Source organism: Anomalospiza imberbis, unplaced genomic scaffold (assembly GCF_031753505.1).
Source record: "Anomalospiza imberbis isolate Cuckoo-Finch-1a 21T00152 unplaced genomic scaffold, ASM3175350v1 scaffold_244, whole genome shotgun sequence".
Lineage (NCBI taxonomy): Eukaryota > Metazoa > Chordata > Aves > Passeriformes > Viduidae > Anomalospiza > Anomalospiza imberbis.
In genome coordinates, this window is record NW_027099872.1 from 1 (window position 1) to 22,557 (window position 22,557).

At 48.1% G+C, this 22,557-nt stretch overlaps 1 protein-coding gene across 1 annotated transcript in view; it reads right to left on the reverse strand.

The window, feature by feature from the left end:
• Positions 1 to 3: 3 nt before the first annotated feature.
• Positions 4 to 22,557, reverse strand: part of LOC137466507 (signal-induced proliferation-associated 1-like protein 3) — a gene marked incomplete at its 3' end in the record, with an annotated part of 28,031 nt that continues 5,477 nt past the window's right edge. The window contains 8 exon segments of the mRNA XM_068178234.1: positions 4 to 201; positions 3,587 to 3,849; positions 3,852 to 4,176; positions 4,178 to 4,217; positions 8,017 to 8,174; positions 10,366 to 10,469; positions 14,331 to 14,505; positions 21,158 to 21,484. Coding sequence (XP_068034335.1) covers positions 4 to 201; positions 3,587 to 3,849; positions 3,852 to 4,176; positions 4,178 to 4,217; positions 8,017 to 8,174; positions 10,366 to 10,469; positions 14,331 to 14,505; positions 21,158 to 21,484 — 1,590 coding nt within the window.

Genomic DNA, 22,557 nt, shown 5'->3' on the forward strand with positions numbered 1-22,557 from the left:
CATCTGCTCGTGGCTCAGGGCCACCGCGGCCACCTTGCACACCTCCAGCAGGCGGCTACCGCGCCGCAGCCCGGCTTGCCAGGCGAAGCCGTACTCCTCCACCTCCGCCACGCTGCCGTCGGGGTGGACGTGGAAGCCCAGTTGGCCCAACCCGTTGCGTCGCAGCGTCATGTCCACCGTGGCGCAGCCCGGCGTGGTCGCCTGCCGCGCACCGAACCGTGGCCGAGGGTTGGGCGGGGGAACGAGGGGGAAAAGCCGAAATTAAGGTTTTGGGCCAAAATTGAGGTTTCTTTGGGGTGGCTCGGAGGGGTTGCGTTGGCGACGTTTTGGGGCTTCCGCCGGTTTGGCGCGCTCTCGTATTCGCCCAATTTCCCTTTTCTGCTACTTCTTCAATTCACCATTTTTTCCTCAATTTCTCCATTTTAACCCAAATTTCCACCATTTGACCCCAATTTCCTCATTTTATCAATTTTACCCCAATTTCCTCCATTTTAACCCAAATTTCCACCATTTTACCCCAATTTCCCCCATTTTACTCCATTTTTACCCCAATTTCCACCATTTGACCCCAATTTCCTCCATTTTATTCAATTTTACCCCAATTTCCTCTGTTTTAACCCAAATTTCCACCTTTTTACCCCAATTTCCTCTGTTTTTACCCCAATTTCCTCCATTTTACCCCAATTTCCTCTGTTTTTACCCCAATTTCCTCCATTTTACTCCATTTTTACCCCAATTTCCTCCATTTTTACCCAAATTTCCTCCATTTTACCCCAATTTCCACCATTTTACCCCAATTTCCTCCGTTTTACTACATTTTTACCCCAAGTTCCTCCATTTTATGCCAATTTCCTCCATGTTAACCCAAATTTCCACCATTTTTACCCCAATTTCCTCCATTTTATCCCATTTTTTCCTCAATTTCCTCCATTTTAACCCAAATTTCCACCATTTTTACCCCAATTCCCTCCATTTACTCAATTTTTACCCCAATTTCCTCAATTTTAACCACAATTTCCACCTTTTTACCCCAATTTCCTCTGTTTTTACCCCAATTTCCTCCCTTTTACTCTGTTTTTACCCCAATTTTGGCCATTTTAACCCAAATTTCCACCATCTGACCCCAATTTCCTCCATTTTACTCCATTTTTACCCCAATTTCCTCCATTTTAACCCAAATTTCCACCATTTGACCCCAATTTCCTCCATTTTATTCCATTTTTACCCCAATTTCCTCCATTTTAAACCCAAATTTCCACCATTTTACCCCCAATTTCCTCCATTTAATCCGTTTTACCCCAATTTCCTCCATTTAACCCAAATTCCACCTTTACCCAATTTCCTCCATTTTATTCCATTTTACCCCAATTTCCTCCATTTAAACCCAAATTTCTATCATTTTCACCCCAATTTCCTCCATTTTCCAAATCCCCATTTTCCATTTCCCAATTTTCCCTAATTTCCCCAATTCCCCCCATATTCCATTTCCCACAATTTTTACAATTTCCCCCCAATTTCCCCAATTTCCCCATTCTCCCCATATTTCCTCAATTCCCCCCAATTTCCCCACTATTTCCAATTCCCCCCATTTTCCCAATTTTCCCCAATTTCTCTCCATTTCCCCCCAATTTTTTACAATTTCTCCCATTTCCCAATTTTCCCCATTTCCCCCCAAATTTCCTCAATTTCCCCCAATTTTTCCCCAATTTCCCCCCATTTTCCCATTTCCCCCCAATTATTTACAATTTTCCCCCCATTTTTCCCAACATTTCCCCCATTTTTTCCCAATTTTCCCCATTTCCCCCCAAATTTCCTCAATTTCCCCCCAATTTCCCCCAATTTTTCCCCAATTTCCCCCCATTTTCCCCAAGATTTCCCCAATTTTTCCCCAATTTTCCCCATTTCCCCCCCAAATGTTTCCCAATTTTCCCATTTCCCCCCCAAATTACTCAATTTCCCCATTTTTTCCCAATTTTCCCCATTTCCCCCCAAAATTTCCTCAATTTCCCCCAATTTCCCCCAATTTTTCCCCAACTTCCCCCCATTTTTCCATTTTCCCCAATTTCCCTCCATTTCCCCCCATTTTTACAATTTCCCCCCTTTTACTTAGACATTTCCCCCATTTTTCCATTTCCCCCCCCAAATTTCCTCAATTTCCCCCATTTTCCCCAATTTCCCCCCATTTTTCCATTTTCCCCAATTTCCCCCCCATTTTCCCCAACATTTCCCCCATTTTTTCCCAATTTTCCCCCATTCCCCCCCCAAATTCCTCAATTTCCCCCAATTTTTTCCCCAATTTCCCCCCATTTTCCCATTTCCCCCCCAATTATTTACAATTTTCCCCCCCATTTTCCCAACATTTCCCCCATTTTTTCCCAATTTTCCCCATTTCCCCCCCAAATTTCCTCAGTTTCCCCCATTTTTTTTCCCAATTTTTCCCCATTTCCCCCCCAAAATTTCCTCAATTTCCCTCCAATTTTTTCCCAATTTTCCCCATTTCCCCCCCCCAAATTTCTCAATTTCCCCCAATTTCCCCCAATTTTTCCCCAAGTCCCCCCATTTTCCCAATTTCCCTCCATTTCCCCCCAATTTTTTACAATTTCCCCCCATTTCCCCCGACATTTCCCCCCATTTTTCCATTTCCCCCCCAAATTTCCTCAGTTTCCCCCCATTTTTTCCCAATTTTCCCCATTTCCCCCCCAAATTTCCTCAATTTCCCCCCAATTTTTTCCCAATTTTCCCCATTACCCCCCAAATTTCCTCAGTTTCCCCCAATTCTTTCCCCAAATTTTCCCCAAGTCCCCCCATTTTTCCCCAATTTTCCCCAATTTCCCCCCAATTTTTTACAATTTCCCCCCATTTCCCCCGACATTTCCCCCATTTTTTTCCCATTTCCCCCCCCAAATTTCCTCAGTTTCCCCCCATTTTTTCCCAATTTTCCCCATTCCCCCCCAAATTTCCTCAATTTCCCCCAATTTTTTCCCCAATTCCCCCCATTTTTTTCCCAATTTTCCCCATTCCCCCCCCCAAATTTCCTCAGTTTCCCATTTTTTCCCAATTTTCCCCATTTCCCCCCCCCAAATTTCCTCAATTTCCCCCCAATTTTTCCCCAATTTCCCCCCATTTTTCCATTTTCCCCCCATTTTTTCCCATTTCCCCCCCAAATTTCCTCAGTTTCCCCCATTTTTTCCCAATTTTCCCCATTCCCCTCCCAAATTTCCTCAGTTTCCCCCCATTTTTTCCCAATTTTCCCCATTTCCCCCCCAGATTTCCTCAGTTTCCCCCAATTTTTCCCCAATTTCCCCCCATTTTCCCATTTTCCCCCCATTATTTCCCATTTCCCCCCCAAAATTTCCTCAGTTTCCCCCCATTTTTTCCCAATTTTCCCAATTTCCCCCCCAAATTTCCTCAATTTCCCCCCAATTTCCCCCCAATTTTTCCCCAATTTCCCCCCATTTTTCCATTTTCCCCCAATTTCCCTCCAATTTTTTACAATTTCCCCCCATTTTTTCCCAATTTTCCCCGTTTCCCCCCCCCCCAGATTTCCTCAGTTTCCCCCCAATTCCCCCCAAATTTCCCCCCTCACCTTGAGCCTCTGCACGATTTCCTTCACCTCCTCGGCCGCTCCCTCCGCTCCGTCCGCTCCCGATCCCTCCGCTCCCGATCCCGATCCCGATGCCGCCGCCCTCACGCTCACCAGATCCCCGCGGCCGTGGTAGATCCGCAGCGCCGCTCCCTCGGCGCTCCACCCGATCACGTCCCCGGTGAAACAATTAAAAACCACTTCCTTGGCTCCCAGATCCACCAAAACACAAACTCCTTGGAAATGCCCAAAACGCACGGAATCTCCGCCCCGCCCCGGCCGAAATCCAAGGCGGAAACGCGCCACGAAACGGCGCCGGCGCTCTCCAACTCCGCCAACGGCCGCGCTTTGGATTTCTCCTTCTTTTTGGACGCCAAGGAGATGAGGTTGAACTTCCCGACGGCGTCCAAGGGCGTGTTGGTGACGTAATTTTCCGCCAAATCCCGGAGGTATTCCTGGCGAGTCCGGGTGGCCATGGTGCGGAATTTGTGGGATTTGTGGGCGGCGTTCTCGGCGTTGACGGCTTTGGCCAAGAGGAAGGCGCGGAAGAGGTCGGAGCGGCGGAAGGTGACGCCGGACGGCGGCACCCGGGGGGCCGAAGGGTGGGACGTCCTTGGAGCGGGTGACGGCGACGCTTTTTGGGGGGAGAAGAGGGAATTTTGGGGTTTAGGGGAGGCGGAGGATGGGGAACTCTTTGGGGTTGGTCAGCTTGGGGGTTCCTGGAGATCTGGGATCGGGCGCTTCCTGGGACTGGCCGATTTTTGGGATCCTCCAAGCAATCTTTGGGATCTTGGGACTCCTGGGATCATCCCACCAATCTTTGGGATCCACCAAATGTTGAGATCCTCCAACCAATCTTTGGGATCTTGGGACTCCTGGGATCAGCCCACCAATTTTTGGGATCCCTCAACTCTTGGGATCATCCAACAACTTTTTGGGATCCCTCAACTCTTGGGATCATCCAACAACTTTTTGGGATCCCTCAACTCTTGGGATCATCCAACCAATCTTTGGGATCCACCAAATGTTGAGATCCTCCAACCAATCTTTGGGATCCTTCAAGTCTTGGGATCCTCCAAGCAATCTTTGGGATCATCCAAGCAATCTTTGGGATCCCCCAATTTCAGGGATCCTCCAACCAATCTTTGGGATCCCTCAACTCTTGGGATCCTCCAACCAATCTTTGGGATCCACCAAATGTTGAGATCCTCCAAGCAATCTTTGGGATCCTTCAACTCTTGGGATCATCCCACAAATTTCTGGGATCCCTCAGCTCTTGGGATCATCCAAGCAATTTTTGGGATCCACCAAATGTTGAGATCCTCCAACCAATCTTTGGGATCCTTCAACTCTTGGGATCATCCAAGCAATCTTTGGGATCATCCAAGAAATTTTTGGGATCCCCCAATTTCAGGGATCCTCCAAGCAATCTTTGGGATCCCTCAACTCTTGGGATCATCCCACAAATTTCTGGGATCCCTCAGCTCTTGGGATCCTCCAACCAATCTTTGGGATCATCCAACCAATCTTTGGGATCATCCTGCTCTTGGGATCATCCAAGCAATTTTTGGGATCCACCAAATGTTGGGATCCTCCAACCAATCTTTGGGATCCTTCAACTCTTGGGGATCATCCAACCAATCTTTGGGATCCACCAAATGTTGAGATCCTCCAACCAATCTTTGGGATCCCTCAACTCTTGGGATCCTCCAAACAATCTTTGGGATCTTCCTACTCTTGGGATCCTCCAAGCAATCTTTGGGAGCCCTCAACTCTTGGGATCATCCCACAAATTTTTGGGATCCTCCAACTCCTGGGATCATCCAACCAATCTTTGGGATCCACCAAATGTTGAGATCCTCCAACCAATCTTTGGGATCCTCCAACCAATCTTTGGGATCCCTCAACTCTTGGGATCATCCAAGCAATCTTTGGGATCCTTCAAGTCTTGGGATCATCCAAGCAATCTTTGGGATCCCCCAGTTTCAGGGATCCTCCAACAAATTTTTGGGATCCCTCAGCTCGTGGAATCATCCAACCAATCTTTGGGATCCACCAAATGTCGAGATCCTCCAACCAATTTCAGGGATGCCTCAACTCTTGGGATCATCCCACAAATTTTTGGGATCCCTCAGCTCTTGGGATCATCCAACCAATCTTTGGGATCCACCAAATGTTGAGATCCTCCAACCAATCTTTGGGATCCCTCAACTCTTGGGATCATCCAAGAAATTTTTGGGATCCCCCAATTTCAGGGATCCTCCAACTAATCTTTGAGATCCTTCAACTCTTGGGATCATCCAAGCAATCTCTGGGATCCCTCAACTCTTGGGATCCTCCAACCAATCTTTGGGATCATCCAACCAATCTTTGGGATCATCCTGCTCTTGGGATCATCCAAGCAATTTTTGGGATCCACCAAATGCTGAGATCCTCCAAGCAATCTTTGGGATCCTTCAACTCTTGGGATCCTCCAAGCAATCTTTGGGACCATCCATGCAATCTTTGGGATCCCCCAATTTCAGGGATCCTCCAAGCAATCTCTGGGATCCCTCAACTCTTGGGATCATCCCACAAATTTCTGGGATCCCTCAGCTCTTGGGATCCTCCAACCAATCTTTGGGATCATCCAACCAATCTTTGGGATCATCCTGCTCTTGGGATCATCCAAGCAATTTTTGGGATCCACCAAATGTTGAGATCCTCCAACCAATCTTTGGGATCCTTCAACTCTTGGGATCCTCCGAGCAATCTTTGGGATCTTCCTAATCTTGGGATCATCCAACCAATCTCTGGGAGCCCTCAACTCTTGGGATTATCCAACCAATCTTTGGGATCCACCAAATGTTGAGATCCTCCAACCAATCTTTGGGATCCTTCAACTCTTGGGATCATCCAACCAATCTTTGGGATTCCCCCAATTTCAGGGATCCTCCAACCAATCTTTGGGATCATCCTGCTCTTGGGATCATCCAAGCAATTTTTGGGATCCACCAAATGTTGAGATCCTCCAACCAATTTTTGGGATCCCTCAACTCTTGGGATCATTCCACAAATTTTTGGGATCCCTCAACTCTTGGGATCATCCAACCAATCTTTGGGATCCACAGAATGTTGAGATCCTCCAAACAATCTTTGGGATCCTTCAAGTCTTGGGATCATCCAAGCAATCTTTGGGATCATCCAAGCAATCGTTGGGATCCCCCAATTTCAGGGATCCTCCAACCAATCTCTGGGATCCCTCAGCTCTTGGGATCGTCCCATAAATTTTTGGGATCCCTCAGATCTTGGGATCATCCCACAAATTTTTTGGATCCTCCAACTCTTGGGATCATCCAAGCAATCTTTGGGATCCTTCAAGTCTTGGGATCATCCCACAAATTTTTGGGATCCCTCAACTCTTGGGATCATCCAACCAATCTTTGGGATCCACCAAATGTTGAGATCCTCCAACCAATCTTTGGGATCCCTCAACTCTTGGGATCATCCAAGCAATCTTTGGGATCTTCCTAATCTTGGGATCATCCAACCACTCTCTGGGAGCCCTCAACTCTTGGGATCCTCCAACCAATTTTTGGGATCCCTCAGCTCTTGGGATCATCCAAGCAATTTTTGGGATCCACCAAATGTTGAGATCCTCCAACCAATCTTTGGGGTCCTTCAACTCTTGGGATCATCCCACAAATTTTTGGGATCCTCCAACTCTTGGGATCATCCAACCAATCTTTGGGATCCATCAAATGTTGAGATCCTCCAACCAATCTTTGGGATCCCTCAACTCTTGGGATCATCCAAGCAATCTTTGGGGTCCTTCAAGTCTTGGGATCATCCAAGCAATCTTTGGGATCCCCCAGTTTCAGGGATCCTCCAACAAATTTTTGGGATCCCTCAGCTCGTGGAATCATCCAACCAATCTTTGGGATCCACCAAATGTTGAGATCCTCCAACCAATTTTTGGGATCCCTCAACTCTTGGGATCATCCCACAAATTTTTGGGATCCCTCAGCTCTTGGGATGATCCAACCAATCTCTGGGATCCACCAAATGTTGAGATCCTCCAACCAATCTCTGGGATCCCTCAACTCTTTCTGCTAATTTTTTACCAATTTTTAATATTTTCTGGGAATTTTTTTGCCCATTTTTGGGTAATTCTGCCAATTTTTTACAAATTTTTGGTATTTTCTTGGAATTTTTTGCCAATTTTGGGGTATTTCTTCAAATTTTTTACTAATTTTTGGTATTTTTTGGATTTTTTTGCCCATTTTTGGGTATTTCTGCTAATTTTTTACCAATTTTTGGTATTTTTCGGATTTTTTTGCTGTTTTTTTGGGTAATTCCGCTAATTTTTAACCGATTCTTGGTATTTTCGGGGACTCTTTCTCAAATTTTGGGGATTGCCGAGGCCGGCGGATCCGACGGGATCGGGGATCCACCTGTAGCAGACGTTGTCGGAGCAGGGCTGGTGGGCGCGGACGATGATGAAGACGTGCTGGAAGTGGGAGCGGACGTTCTGGGGCGTGAAGGGCAACGCGCCGGGCTCTTGGAAGATGATGGTGACGATGTCGTTGCCGATGTGGCGCTTCCGGAGAAGCTGGAAACGGGGTTTTTTTCGGGAAAAAAAAAGAAAACCCAGCGGGAATGGGTGGGACGCGGATTTGGGATGGTCCAAGGAGGTTTTGGGATTGTTCGGGTCACGGGAGGCGTCAAGCCTTGGGAGGACCCAAGCGACTTTGGAGATCATCCAAGCTTTGGGATCCTCCAACTCTTGGGAACACCCAACCCTTGGGACCACCCAGCCCTTGGGATCCTCCGACTCTTGGATCTCCACCCAACTTTTGGGATCCTCCAACTCTTGGATCTCCACCCAAACCTAGGGATCCTTCAACCCTTGGATCTCCCAACCAACCCTTGAGATCCTCCAACTTATGGGACCATCCAACCGTTGAGATCCTCCATTTCTTGGATCTCCATCCAACCCTTGGGATCCTCCAACTCTTGGATCTCCATCCAATCCTTGGATCTCCAAGCCAACTATTGGATCTCCCAACCAACCCTTGGGATCCTCCAACTTATGGGACCATCCAAACGTTGGGATCCTCCAACTCTTGGATCTCCATCCAACCCTTGGAATCCTCCAACCCTTGGGATCCTCCAACTCTTGGATCTCCCAACCAACCCTTGGGATCCTCCAACCCTTGGATCTCCCATCCAATCCTTGGGATCCTCCAACCTTTGGGACCATCCAACCTTTGAGATCCTCCATCACTTGGATCTCCATCCAACCCTTGGGATCCTCCAACTCTTGGATCTCCATCCAACCCTTGGGATCCTCCGACTCTTGGATCTCCATCCAACCCTTGGGATCTTCCAACCCTTGGATCTCCATCCAACCTTTGGGATCCTCCAACCCTTGGGACCACCCAACCCTTGGGATCCTCCAACCCTTGGATCTCCATCCAACCCTTGGGATCCTCCAACCCTTGGATCTCCACCCAACCCTTGGGATCTTCCAACCCTTGGATCTCCATCCAACCTTTGGGATCCTCCAACCCTTGGGACCACCCAACCCTTGGGATCCTCCAACCCTTGGATCTCCCATCCAACCCTTGGGATCCTCCAACTCTTGGATCTCCTAGCCAACCCTTGAGATCCTCCAACTTCTGGGACCACTCAACCCTTGGGATCCTCCAACCAACTCTTGGAATCCTTCAACCCTTGGGATCCTCCAACTTCTGGGACCGCACCAACCCTTGGATCTCCATCCAACCCTTGGGATCCTCCAACCCTTGGATCTCCATCCAACCCTTGGGATCCTCCAACTCTTGGATCTCCATCCAACCCTTGGGATCCTCCAACCCTTGGATCTCCATCCAACCCTTGGGATCCTCCAACCCTTGGATCTCCATCCAACCCTTGGGATCCTCCAACTCTTGGATCTCCATCCAATCCTTGGGATCCTCCAACCCTTGGGACCATCCAACCTTTGAGATCCTCCATCTCTTGGATCTCCATCCAACCCTTGGGATCCTCCATCTCTTGGATCTCCACCCAAACCTTGGGATCCTCCATCTCTTGGATCTCCACCCAACCCTTGGGATCCTCCAACTCTTGGATCTCCCAACCAACCCTTGGGATCCTCCAACTCTTGGATCTCCATCCAACCCTTGGGATCCACCAACTCTTGGATCTCCATCCAACCCTTGGGATCCTCCAACTCTTGGATCTCCATCCAATCCTTGGGATCCTCCAACCTTTGGGACCATCCAACCTTTGAGATCCTCCATCTCTTGGATCTCCACCCAAACCTTGGGATCCTCCAACCCTTGGATCTCCATCCAACCCTTGGGATCCTCCAACTCTTGGATCTCCCATCCAACCCTTGGGATCCTCCAACTCTTGGATCTCCCATCCAACCCTTGGGATCCTCCAACTTCTGGGACCACTCAACCCTTGGGATCCTCCAACCAACTCTTGGAATCCTTCAACCCTTGGGCTCCTCCAACTTCTGGGACCGCCCCAACCCTTGGATCTCCATCCAACCCTTGGGATCCTCCAACCCTTGGATCTCCATCCAACCCTTGAGATCCTCCAACCCTTGGATCTCCATCCAACCCTTGGGATCCTCCATCTCTTGGATCTCCATCCAACCCTTGGGATCCTCCATCTCTTGGATCTCCATCCAACCCTTGGGATCCTCCAACTTCTGGGACCGCCCCAACCCTTGGCATCTCCCAGTCTCCATGGGCAGAAGCCATGGAGATCCCCGCCTGCTCCGGCGGTACCTGCTGGCGGTTGTTGGGCGTGTAGGGCAGCATGGTGGACACGTGGAACATGATCTCGTAGTCCTGGTACGTGGTGTAGAGCGAGTGCGTGCCCGTGGAATCGGCTACGGAAAAACGGAAAAGCGGAGATGGTGAAATCCCGAGAATCGGAGCCGGTGAAATCCCGAGAATCAGCCGGTGAAATCCCGAGAATCAGCCGGTGAAATCCCGAGAATCAGCCGGTGAAATCCCGAGAATCAGCCGGTGAAATCCCGAGAATCAGCCGGTGAAATCCCGAGAATCAGCCGGTGAAATCCCGAGAATCGGAGCCGGTGAAATCCCGAGAATCAACCGGTGAAATCCCGAGAATCAGCCGGTGAAATCCCGAGAATCAGCCGGTGAAATCCCAAAAATCGGAGCCGGTGAAATCCCGAGAATCAGCCGGTGAAATCCCGAAAATCAGCTGGTGAAATCCCAAAAATCGGAGCCGGTGAAATCCCGAGAATCAGCCGGTGAAATCCCGAGAATCAACCGGTGAAATCCCAAAAATCGGAGCCGGTGAAATCCTGAGAATCAGCCGGTGAAATCCCGAGAATCGGAGCCGGTGAAATCCCGGCTACCGGAACGCATCCCAAAACTCCCTCTTGGTGTCCAGCTGGGATCACCTGGGATCGTCCTTCAACCTTGGGATCAACCAACCCTTGGGATCATCCAACCTTTGGGATCCTTCAACCCTTGGGATCTCCCAACCCTTGGGATCCTTCAACCTTGGGATCAACCAACCCTTGGGATCTCCCAACCCTTGGGATCTCCCAACCCTTGGGATCCTTCAACCCTTGGGATCTCCCAACCCTTGGGATTCTTCAACCTTTGGGATCCTTCAACCCTTGGGATCTCCCAACCCTTGGGAATCCACAACCACCGGGATCTTCCAACCAATCTTTGGGAGACTTCGGCACTTGGGATTTCCCAGCTCTTGGAATCCTTCGAACTTTGGAGTCCCCCAACTCTTGGATTCCTTCAACCTTTGGGATCTCCCAACTCTTGGGATCCTTCAAACTTTGGCATCTCCCAGCTCTTGAGATCCTTCAACTTTTGGGATCTCCCAACCCTTGGAATCCCTCACCCAAATTCTGGGATCTCCCAAACTCTTGGGATCCTTCAACTTTTGGGATCTCCCAACTCCTGGAATCCTTCAACTTTTGGGATCTCCCAACTCTTGAGATCCTTCAACTCTTGGGATCTCCCAACTTTTGAGATCCTTCAACCCTTGGGATCCTTCAAAAATTGGGATCTCCCAACCCTTGAGATCCTTCAACTCTGGGAATCCTTCAACCCTTGGAATCCCTCAACTTTTGGGATCTCCCAGCTCTTGGAATGCTTCAACTTCTGCGATCTCCCAACTCTTGGAAACCTTCAACTTTTGGGATCTCCCAACTCTTGGAATGCTTCAACTTCTGCGATCTCCCAACTCTTGGAAACCTTCAACTTTTGGGATCTCCCAGCTCTTGAGATCCTTCAACCCTTGAGATCCTTCAACTTTTGGGATCTCCCAACTTTTGGAGTCCTTCAACCCTTGGGATCCTCCAACCCTTGGGATCCCTCAACCCTCGGGATCTCCCGGTGAAATCCCCGACGCCGAGAAGATCCCGGGACGATCCCCAGACTCACTCTTGGTGTCCAGCTGCGCGGCGTACTTGGTGAAGGATTTGAGGGTCACCTTCTCGCCCAGGAGGTTCCAACTCTTGGGATCCTTCAATCTTTGAGATTCCCCAACTCTTGGAATCCCTCAACCCTTGGGATCCTTCAACCCTTGGAATCCTTCAACCCTTGGAATCCTTTAACTTTTGGGATCCTTCAACCCTTGGAACCCTTCAACTTTTGGGATCTCCCAACCTTTGGAATCTCTCAACCAACCTTTGGGATCACCCAGCTTCTGGGATCTCCCAACTCTTGGAAACCTTCAACTTTTGGGATCTCCCAGCTCTTGAGATCCTTCAACTTTTGGGATCTCCCAACTTTTGGGATCCTTCAACCTTTGGAATCCTTCAAACTTTGGGATCTTCCAACCTTTGGAATCCCTCAACCAACCTTTGGGATCACCCAGCTTCTGGGATCTCCCAACTCCTGGAAACCTTCAACTTTTGGGATCTCCCAGCTCTTGAGATCCTTCAACTTTTGGGATCTCCCAACTTTTGGGATCCTTCAACCTTTGGAATCCTTCAAACTTTGGGATCTTCCAACCTTTGGAATCCCTCAACCAACCTTTGGGATCACCCAGCTTCTGGGATCTCCCAACTCCTGGAAACCTTCAACTTTTGGGATCTCCCAGCTCTTGAGATCCTTCAACCTTGAGATCCTTCAACTTTTGGGATCTCCCAACTCTTGAGATCCTTCAACTTTTGGGATTTCCCAACTTTTGGGATCCTTCAACTCTGGGAATCCTTCAACCCTTGGAATCCCTCAACTTTTGGGATCTCCCAACTCTTGGAATGCTTCAACTTCTGGGATCTCCCAACTCTTGGAAACCTTCAACTTTTGGGATCTCCCAGCTCTTGAGATCCTTCAACCCTTGAGATCCTTCAACTTTTGGGATCTCCCAACTCTTGAGATCCTTCAACCCTTGAGATCCTCCAACCCTTGGGATCCTTCAACCCTTGGGATCATCCAACCCTTGGGATTCTTCAACCCTTGGGATCATCCAACCCTTGGGATCCTTCAACCCTTGGGATCATCCAACCCTTGGGATCCTTCAACCCTTGGGATCATCCAACCCTTGGGATCCTTCAACCCTTGGGATCATCCAACCCTTGGGATTCTTCAACCCTTGGGATCCTTCAACCCTTGGGATCATCCAACCCTTGGGATTCTTCAACCCTTGGGATCCTTCAACCCTTGGGATCATCCAACCCTTGGGATCCTTCAACCCTTGGGATCTCCCAACCCTTGGGATTCTTCAACCCTTGGGATCCTTCAACCCTTGGGATCATCCAACCCTTGGGATCTCCCAACCCTTGGGAATCCACAACCACCGGGATCTTCCAACCAATCTTTGGGAGACTTCGGCACTTGGGATTTCCCAGCACTTGGAATCCTTCGAACTTTGGGGTCCCCCAACTCTTGGAATCCTTCAACCCTTGGGATCCTTCAACTTTTGGGATCTCCCAACTTTTGGGATCCTTCAACCCTTGGAATCCCTCAACTTTTGGGATCTCCCAGCTCATGAGTTCCTTCAACCCTTGGGATCCTTCAAATCTTGGATTCCTTCAACTTTTGGGATCTCCCAACACTTGGGATCCTTCAACCCTTGGAATCCGTCAAATCTGGGATCTCCCAACTCTTGGGATCCTTCAAACTTTGGCATCTCCCAGCTCTTGAGATCCTTCAACTTTTGGGATCTCCCAACCCTTGGAATCCCTCACCCAAATTCTGGGATCTCCCAAACTCTTGGGATCCTTCAACTTTTGGGATCTCCCAACTCATGAATTCCTTCAACCCTCGGGATCCTTCAACCTTTGGAATCCTTCAACCAACCTTTGGGATCACGCAGCTTCTGGGATCTCCCAACTCCTGGAAACCTTCAACTTTTGGGATCTCCCAGCTCTTGAGATCCTTCAACCTTGAGATCCTTCAACTCTTGGGATCTCCCAACTTTTGAGATCCTTCAACTCTTGGGATCTCCCAACCCTTGAGATCCTTCAACTCTGGGAATCCTTCAACCCTTGGAATCCCTCAACTTTTGGGATCTCCCAACTCTTGGAATGCTTCAACTTCTGGGATCTCCCAACTCTTGGAAACCTTCAACTTTTGGGATCTCCCAGCTCTTGAGATCCTTCAACCCTTGAGATCCTTCAACTTTTGGGATTTCCCAACTTTTGGAGTCCTTCAACCCTTGGGATCCTCCAACCCTTGGATCCCTCAACCCTCGGGATCTCCCGGTGAAATCCCCGACGCCGAGAAGATCCCGGGACGATCCCCAGACTCACTCTTGGTGTCCAGCTGCGCGGCGTACTTGGTGAAGGATTTGAGGGTCACCTTCTCGCCCAGGAGCGCGAGGAACTCGTCGAGCGCGGGCCCGGCGGCCTCGTTGTTGTACATCTCCTCCTCCGAGCTCTGCCCCGCCTTGCAGTACAGGATCCCCACCTTGCGCCGCCGGCACAGCTGCCGCAGGGACGCCGGGATTTGGGGTTTGGGGATTTGGGGATTCGGGGGATTGATGGGATTGATGGGATTTGGGGATTGATGGGATTGATGGGATTGATGGGATTGATGGGATTGATGGGATTGATGGGATTGATGGGATTGATGGCATTTGGGGTTTGGGGATTGATGGAATTTGGGGATTCGGGGATTTATGGGATTTATGGGATTTGGGGTTTGGGGATTGATGGGATTGATGGGATTGATGGGATTTGGGGTTTGGGGATTGATGGGATTTATGGGATTTGGGGTTTGGGGATTGATGGGATTTGGGGTTTGGGGATTGATGGGATTTATGGGATTGATGGGATTTGGGGTTTGGGGATTGATGGGATTTGGGGTTTGGGGATTGATGGGATTTGGGGTTTGGGGATTGATGGGATTTGGGGATTCGGGGGATTGATGGGATTGATGGGATTTGGGGATTGGGGAGTCAGGGGTTGATGGGATTTGGGGATTTATGGGATTTGGGGATTTGGGGTTTGGAGATTTATGGGATTTGGGGATTTGGGATCTTTGGGATTTGGGGATTTGGGGATTGATGGGGTTTGGGGTTTGGGGTTTGGGGATTGATGGGATTGATGGGATTCATGGGATTCATGGGATTTAGGGTTTGGGGAGTCGGGGATTGATGGGATTTGGGGATTTATGGGATTTGGGGTTTGGGGATTGATGGGATTGATGGGATTGATGGGATTTGGGGTTTGGGGATTGATGGGATTGATGGGATTGATGGGATTTGGGGATTGATGGGATTGATGGGATTTGGGGATTGATGGGATTTGGGGATTGATGGGATTGATGGGATGGATGGGATTTATGGGATTTGGGGTTTGGGGATTGATGGGATTGATGGGATTTGGGGTTTGCGGAGTTGGGGATTGATGGGATTTGGGGATTCGGGGGATTGATGGGATTTATGGGATTTGGGATTTGGGGATTGATGGGATTGATGGGATTGATGGGATTTGGGGTTTGCGGAGTCGGGGATTGATGGGATTTGGGGATTGATGGGATTGATGGGATTGACGGGATTGATGGGATTTGGGGATTTGGGGTTTGGGGATTGATGGGATTGATGGGATTTGGGGATTGATGGGATCGATGGGATTTGGGGATTTATGGGATTTGGGGTTTGGGGATTGATGGGATTTGGGGATTGATGGGATTGATGGGATTGATGGGATCGATGGGATTTGGGGATTTATGGGATTTGGGGTTTGGGGATTGATGGGATTTAGGGATTGATGGGATTCATGGGATTCATGGGATTCATGGGATTCATGGGATTTGGGGTTTGGGGTTGGGGATTGATGGGATTGATGGGATTTGGGGATTGATGGGATTTATGGGATTTATGGGATTCATGGGATTTGTGGTTTGGGGATTGATGGGATTGATGGGATTTGGGGTTTGGGGATTGATGGGATTTGGGGAGTCGGGGGATTTATGGATTTGTGGGATTTGGGGTTTGGGGATTGATGGGATTGAAGGGATTGATGGGATTGATGGGATTTGGGGATTGATGGGATTTGGGGTTTGGGGTTTGGGGATTGATGGGATTGATGGGATTTGTGGATTTGGGGATTGATGGGATTTGGGGATTGGGGATTTATGGGATTGATGGGATTCATGGGATTTGGGGTTTGGGGAGTTGGGGATTTATGGGATTGATGGGATTTGGGGATTTATGGGATTTGGGGATTGATGGGATTGATGGGATTTATGGGATTCATGGGATTGATGGGATTTGGGGATTGATGGGATTTGGGGATTGATGGGATTGATGGGATTGATGAGATTGATGGGATTGATGGGATTGATGAGATTTGGGGTTTGGGGATTTGGGGTTTGGGGATTGATGGGATTGATGGGATTTGGGGTTTGGGGAGTCAGGGGTTGATGGGATTTGGGGATTTATAGGATTTGGGGATTTGGAGTTTGGAGATTTATGGGATTTCGGGATTTGGGATCTTTGGGATTTGGGGTTTGGGGATTGGGGGTTTGGGATCTTCGGGGTTTGGGGATTTGGGGATTTGGGGATTGATGGGGTTTGGGGTTTGGGGATTGATGGGATTTGGGGATTTGGGATCTTTGGGATTTGGGGATTTGGGGCTTGGGGATTTATGGGATTTGGGGATTTGGGGAGTTAAGGGATTTGGGGATTTGGGATTTGAAGATTTGGGATCGGGGATTTGGGAGTCGGGGATTTCGGATTTGGGGGATTTGGGGATTTGGGGTGGTTGGAGCAGTTTTGGGAAGGAGGAATGAATCCCCAAAAATCCCCGAGTCTCAGGAATCCTTCACCCCTGGGGAGCCCCCAACTCCCGGGATCTTTTAACCCTTGCAATCCACCACATCCCAAAACCCCAAAAATCCCTAAAAAATCCCCAAAAATCCCCAAAAATCCCCGAGTCTCAGGAATCCTTCACCCCTGGGGAGCCCCCAGCTCCCGGGATCTTTTAACCCTTGCAATCCACCACATCCCAAACCCTAAAAAATCCCCAAAAATCACCAAAAAAACCCAAAAAATTCCCAAAAAATGCCCAAAAAACCCAAAAATTCCCAAAAAATCCCAAAAAAAACCCCAAAAAATCCCCAAAAATCCCAAAAAAATCCCCAAAAATCCCCAAAAATCCCAAAAATTCCCAAAAATTCCCAAAATTCCCAAGAAATGCGCGGAAGTTGCGGGCGCGCTCACCCCCTGCTCGTCCAGCTGCAGCAGCTGCTCGGGGACCCTTGGGCGAGGCCAGGGCCAGGCGCAGGCAGTGCAGGTTGAGCTCGGGCAGGAGGAATTCCAGCAGATCCCGCGCCGGGATCCCCACAACGGCCCAGCGGCCCAAGGGGCGGGCATTGGCCCGGAGCGCCGGAACGGCCCCAGAATATCCCGAAAATGGCCAGAAAATGGCCAGAAAATGGCCAGAAAATGGCCAGAAAATGGCCAGAAACTGCCCAGAAAATGGCCAGAAAATGGCCAGAAACTGCCCAGAAAATGGCCAGAAAATGGCCAGAAAATGGCCAGAAAATGGCCAGAAAATGCCCAGAAAATGGCCAGAAAATGGCCAGAAAATGGCCAGAAAATCCCTAAAAAATCTCTAAAAAATCCCTAAAAAATCCCCAAAAATGCCCAGAAAATGCCCAGAAAATCCCTAAAAAATCCCCGAAAATTCCCAGAAAATGCCCAGAAAATGCCCAGAAAATCCCTAAAAAATCCCAAAAAATTCCCAAAAATTCCCTAAAAAATCCCAAATAAATCCCAAAAAATCCCCAAAAAATGCCCAAAAATTCCCTAAAAAAAACCCAAAAAATTCCCAAAAATTTCCCTAAAAATGCCCAGAAAATCCCCGAAAAATCCCCAAAAACCCCAAAAAATTCCCCAAAAATCCCCAAAAATCCCCAAAAATCCCAAAAATTCCCCCAAAAATTCCCAAAATCGCCAAGAAATGCGCGGAAGTTGCGGGCGCGCTCACCCCCTGCTCGTCCAGCTGCAGCAGCTGCTCGGGGACCTTGGGCGAGGCCAGGGCCAGGCGCAGGCAGTGCAGGTTGAGCTCGGGCAGGAGGAATTCCAGCAGATCCCGCGCCGGGATCCCCACAACGGCCCAGCGGCCCAAGGGGCGGGCATTGGCCCGGAGCGCCGGAACGGCCCCAGAATATCCCGAAAATGGCCAGAAAATGGCCAGAAAATGGTCAGAAAATGGCCAGAAAATGGCCAGAAACTGCCCAGAAAATGGCCAGAAAATGCCAGAAAATGCCCAGAAAATGGCCAGAAAATGGCCAGAAAATCCCTAAAAAATCTCTAAAAAATCCCTAAAAAATCCCCAAAAAATGCCCAAAAAATGGCCAGAAAATGCCCAGAAAATCCCTAAAAAATCCCCGAAAATTCCCACAAAATGCCCAGAAAATGCCCAGAAAATCCCAAAAAAATCCCAAAAAATCCAAAAAATTCCCAAAAATTCCCTAAAAAATCCCAAATAAATCCCAAAAAATCCCCAAAAAATGCCCAAAAATTCCCTAAAAAAACCCCAAAAAATTCCCCAAAAATCCCCAAAAACCCCAAAAAATTCCCAAAAAATCCCAAAAAAACCCCAAAAAATCCCCAAAAAAATCCCAAAAAATCGCCAAAAAAATCCCAAAAAAAACCCCAAAAAACCCCAAGAAATCCCAAAAAATCCCAAAAAAACCCCAAAAAACCCCAAGAAATCCCCAAAAAATCCCAAAAAAAACCCCAAAAATCACCAAAAATCCCCAAAAATTCCCAAAAATTCCCTAAAAAATTCCCCCAAAATTCCCCAAAAAATCCCCAAAAACCCCTAAAAATCCCTAAAAAATCCAAAAAATCCCCAAAAAATCCCCAAAAAATCCCAAAAATTCCCAGAAAATTCCCAGAAAATGCCCAGAAAATGGCCAGAAAATCCCTAAAAAATCACCAAAAATTCCCAGAAAATGCCCAGAAAATCCCTAAAAAATCCCAAAAAATTCCAAAAATTCCCTAAAAAATCCCAAAAAATTCCCAAAAAATCCCCAAAAAATCCCCAAAAATTCCCAGAAAATGCCCAGAAAATTCCCAGAAAATTCCCAGAAAATGCCCAGAAAATCCCTAAAAAATCCCAGAAAATTCCAGAAAATTCCCAAAAAATCCAGAAAATGCCAAAAAAATTCCCAGAAAATGCCCAGAAAATCCACAAAAAATGCCCAGAAAATGCCCAGAAAATGCCCAGGAAATGGCCAGAAAATGCCCAGAAATTCCCTAAAAAATCCCCAAAAATTCCCAGAAAATGCCCACAAAATGCCCAGAAAATGCACAGAAAATTCTGAAAAAATCCCAAAAAATGCCCAGAAAATTCCAAAAAAATCCCGAAAAAATCCCCAAAAATCCCCAAAAAAATTCCCAAAAATTTCCCTAAAAATGCCCAGAAAATCCCAAAAAATCCCGAAAAATCCCCAAAAATCCCTAAAATTCCCAAAAAATCCCCAAAAATCCACAAAAAAATCCCCAAAATTCCCAAAAAAATGCCCAAAAATTCCCAAAAATTCCCCAAAAATCCCCAAAAATTCCCAAAATCCCCCAGAAATGCGCGGAAGTTGCGGGGCGCGCTCACCCCCCTGCTCGTCCAGCTGCAGCAGCTGCTCGGGGACCTTGGGCGAGGCCAGGGCCAGGCGCAGGCAGTGCAGGTTGAGCTCGGGCAGGAGGAATTCCAGCAGATCCCGCGCCGGGATCCCCACAACGGCCCAGCGGCCCAAGGGGCGGGCATTGGCCCGGAGCGCCGGAACGGCCCCAGAATATCCCGAAAATGGCCAGAAAATGGCCAGGAAATGGCCAGAAAATGGCCAGAAAATGGCCAGAAAATGGCCAGAAAATGCCGAAAAAATCTCTAAAAAATCCCTAAAAAATCCCCAAAAATGCCCAGAAAATCCCTAAAAAATCCCCAAAAATTCCCAGAAAATGCCCAGAAAATGCCCAGAAAATCCCAAAAAAAATCCCAAAAAATCCCAAAAAATTCCCAAAAATTCCCTAAAAAATCCCAAATAAATCCCAAAAAATCCCCAAAAAATGCCCAAAAATTCCCTAAAAAAAACCCAAAAATTCCCAAAAAATCCCAAAAAATCCCCAAAAAATCCCCAAAAATTCCCAAAAAATTCCCAAAATTCCCAAGAAATGCCCGGAAGTTCCCGGCGCGCTCACCCCCTGCTCGTCCAGCTGCAGCAGCTGCTCGGGGACCTTGGGCGAGGCCAGGGCCAGGCGCAGGCAGTGCAGGTTGAGCTCGGGCAGGAGGAATTCCAGCAGATCCCGCGCCGGGATCCCCACAACGGCCCAGCGGCCCAAGGGGCGGGCATTGGCCCGGAGCGCCGGAACGGCCCCAGAATATCCCGAAAATGGCCAGAAAATGGCCAGGAAATGGCCAGAAAATGGCCAGAAAATGGCCAGAAAATGCCCAGAAAATCCCTAAAAAATCTCTAAAAATCCCTAAAAAATCCCCAAAAATGCCCAGAAAATCCCTAAAAAATCCCCAAAAATTCCCAGAAAATGCCCAGAAAATGCCCAGAAAATCCCGAAAAAATCCCCAAAAATTCCCACAAAATGCCCAGAAAATTCCCAGAAAATCCCTAAAAAATCCCCAAAAAATCCCAGAAAATCCCCAAAATTCCCAGAAAATCCCCAAAAATTCCCAGAAAATTCCAGAAAATTACCAAAAAAATCCAGAAAATGCCCAGAAAATGCCTAAAAAATCCCTAACAAATCCCTAACAAATTCCCAAAAAATTCCCAAAAAATCCCAAATAATTCCCAAAAAACCCCCAAAAAATCCCCAAAAAACCCCAAAAATTCCCTAAAAATCCCCAAAAAAACCCAAAAAATCCCCAAAAAATCCCCAAAAACCCCAAAAAATTCCAAAAAATCCCAAAAAAACCCCAAAAAATCCCCAAAAAATTCCTAAAAAATTCCCAAAAGATCCCAAAAAATTCCCAAAAAAAACCCAAAAAACCCCAAGAAATCCCCAAAAATCCTCAAAAAATCCCCAAAAATCCCCAAAAATCCCCAAAAAATCCCCAAAATTCTCCCAAAAATTCCCAAAAATCCCCCAGAAATGCGCGGAAGTTGCGGGCGCGCTCACCCCCTGCTCGTCCAGCTGCAGCAGCTGCTCGGGGACCTTGGGCGAGGCCAGGGCCAGGCGCAGGCAGTGCAGGTTGAGCTCGGGCAGGAGGAATTCCAGCAGATCCCGCGCCGGGATCCCCACAACGGCCCAGCGGCCCAAGGGGCGGGCATTGGCCCGGAGCGCCGGAACGGCCCCAGAATATCCCGAAAATGGCCAGAAAATGGCCAGAAAATGGCCAGAAAATGGCCAGGAAATGGCCAGAAAATGGCCAGAAAATTCCCAGAAAATGCCCAGAAAATGGCCAGAAAATGGCCAGAAAATCCCTAAAAAATCTCTAAAAAATCCCTAAAAAATCCCCAAAAATGCCCAGAAAATGCCCAGAAAATGCCCAGAAAATCCCTAAAAAATCCCCGAAAATTCCCAGAAAATGCCCAGAAAATCCCTAAAAAATCCCCAAAAATTCCCACAAAATGCCCAGAAAATGCCCAGAAATCCCAAAAAAATCCCAAAAAATCCAAAAAATTCCCAAAAAACCCCCAAAAAATCCCAAAAAAACCCCAAAAAACCCCAAAAATCCCCAAAAATCCCCAAAAAATCCCCAAAAATCCCCAAAAAATCCCCAAAAAATCCCCAAAAATCCCCAAAAATCCCCAAAAATCCCCCAAAAATGCCCAAAAATCCCCAAAAATCCCCAAAAATCCCCGAGTCTCGGGAATCCTTCACCCCTGGGGAGCCCCCAGCTCCCGGGATCTTTAACCCTTGCAATCCACCACATCCCAAACCCCAAAAAAAATCCCAAAAAATCCCAAAAAATCCCCAAAAAAATGCCCAAAAATGCCCAAAAATCCCCAAAAAATCACCAAAAAAACCCAAAAAATTCTCAAAAATTCCCAAAATCCCCAAGAAATGCCCGGAAGTTGCCGGCGCGCTCACACCCCTGCTCGTCCAGCTGCAGCAGCTGCTCGGGGACCTTGGGCGAGGCCAGGGCCAGGCGCAGGCAGTGCAGGTTGAGCTCGGGCAGGAGGAATTCCAGCAGATCCCGCGCCGGGATCCCCACAACGGCCCAGCGGCCCAAGGGGCGGGCATTGGCCCGGAGCGCCGGAACGGCCCCAGAATATCCCGAAAATGCCCAGAAAATGGCCAGGAAATGGCCAGAAAATGGCCAGAAAATGGCCAGAAAATGGCCAGAAAATGGCCAGAAAATGCCCAGAAAATCCCTAAAAAATCCCCAAAAATTCCCACAAAATGCCCAGAAAATGCCCAGAAAATCCCTAAAAAATCCCAGAAAATCCCAAAAAATTCCCAAAAATTCCCTAAAAAATCCCAAATAAATCCCAAAAAATCCCCAAAAAATGCCCAAAATTCCCTAAAAAAACCCCCAAAAATTCCCAAAAAATCCCAAAAAATCCCCAAAAAAT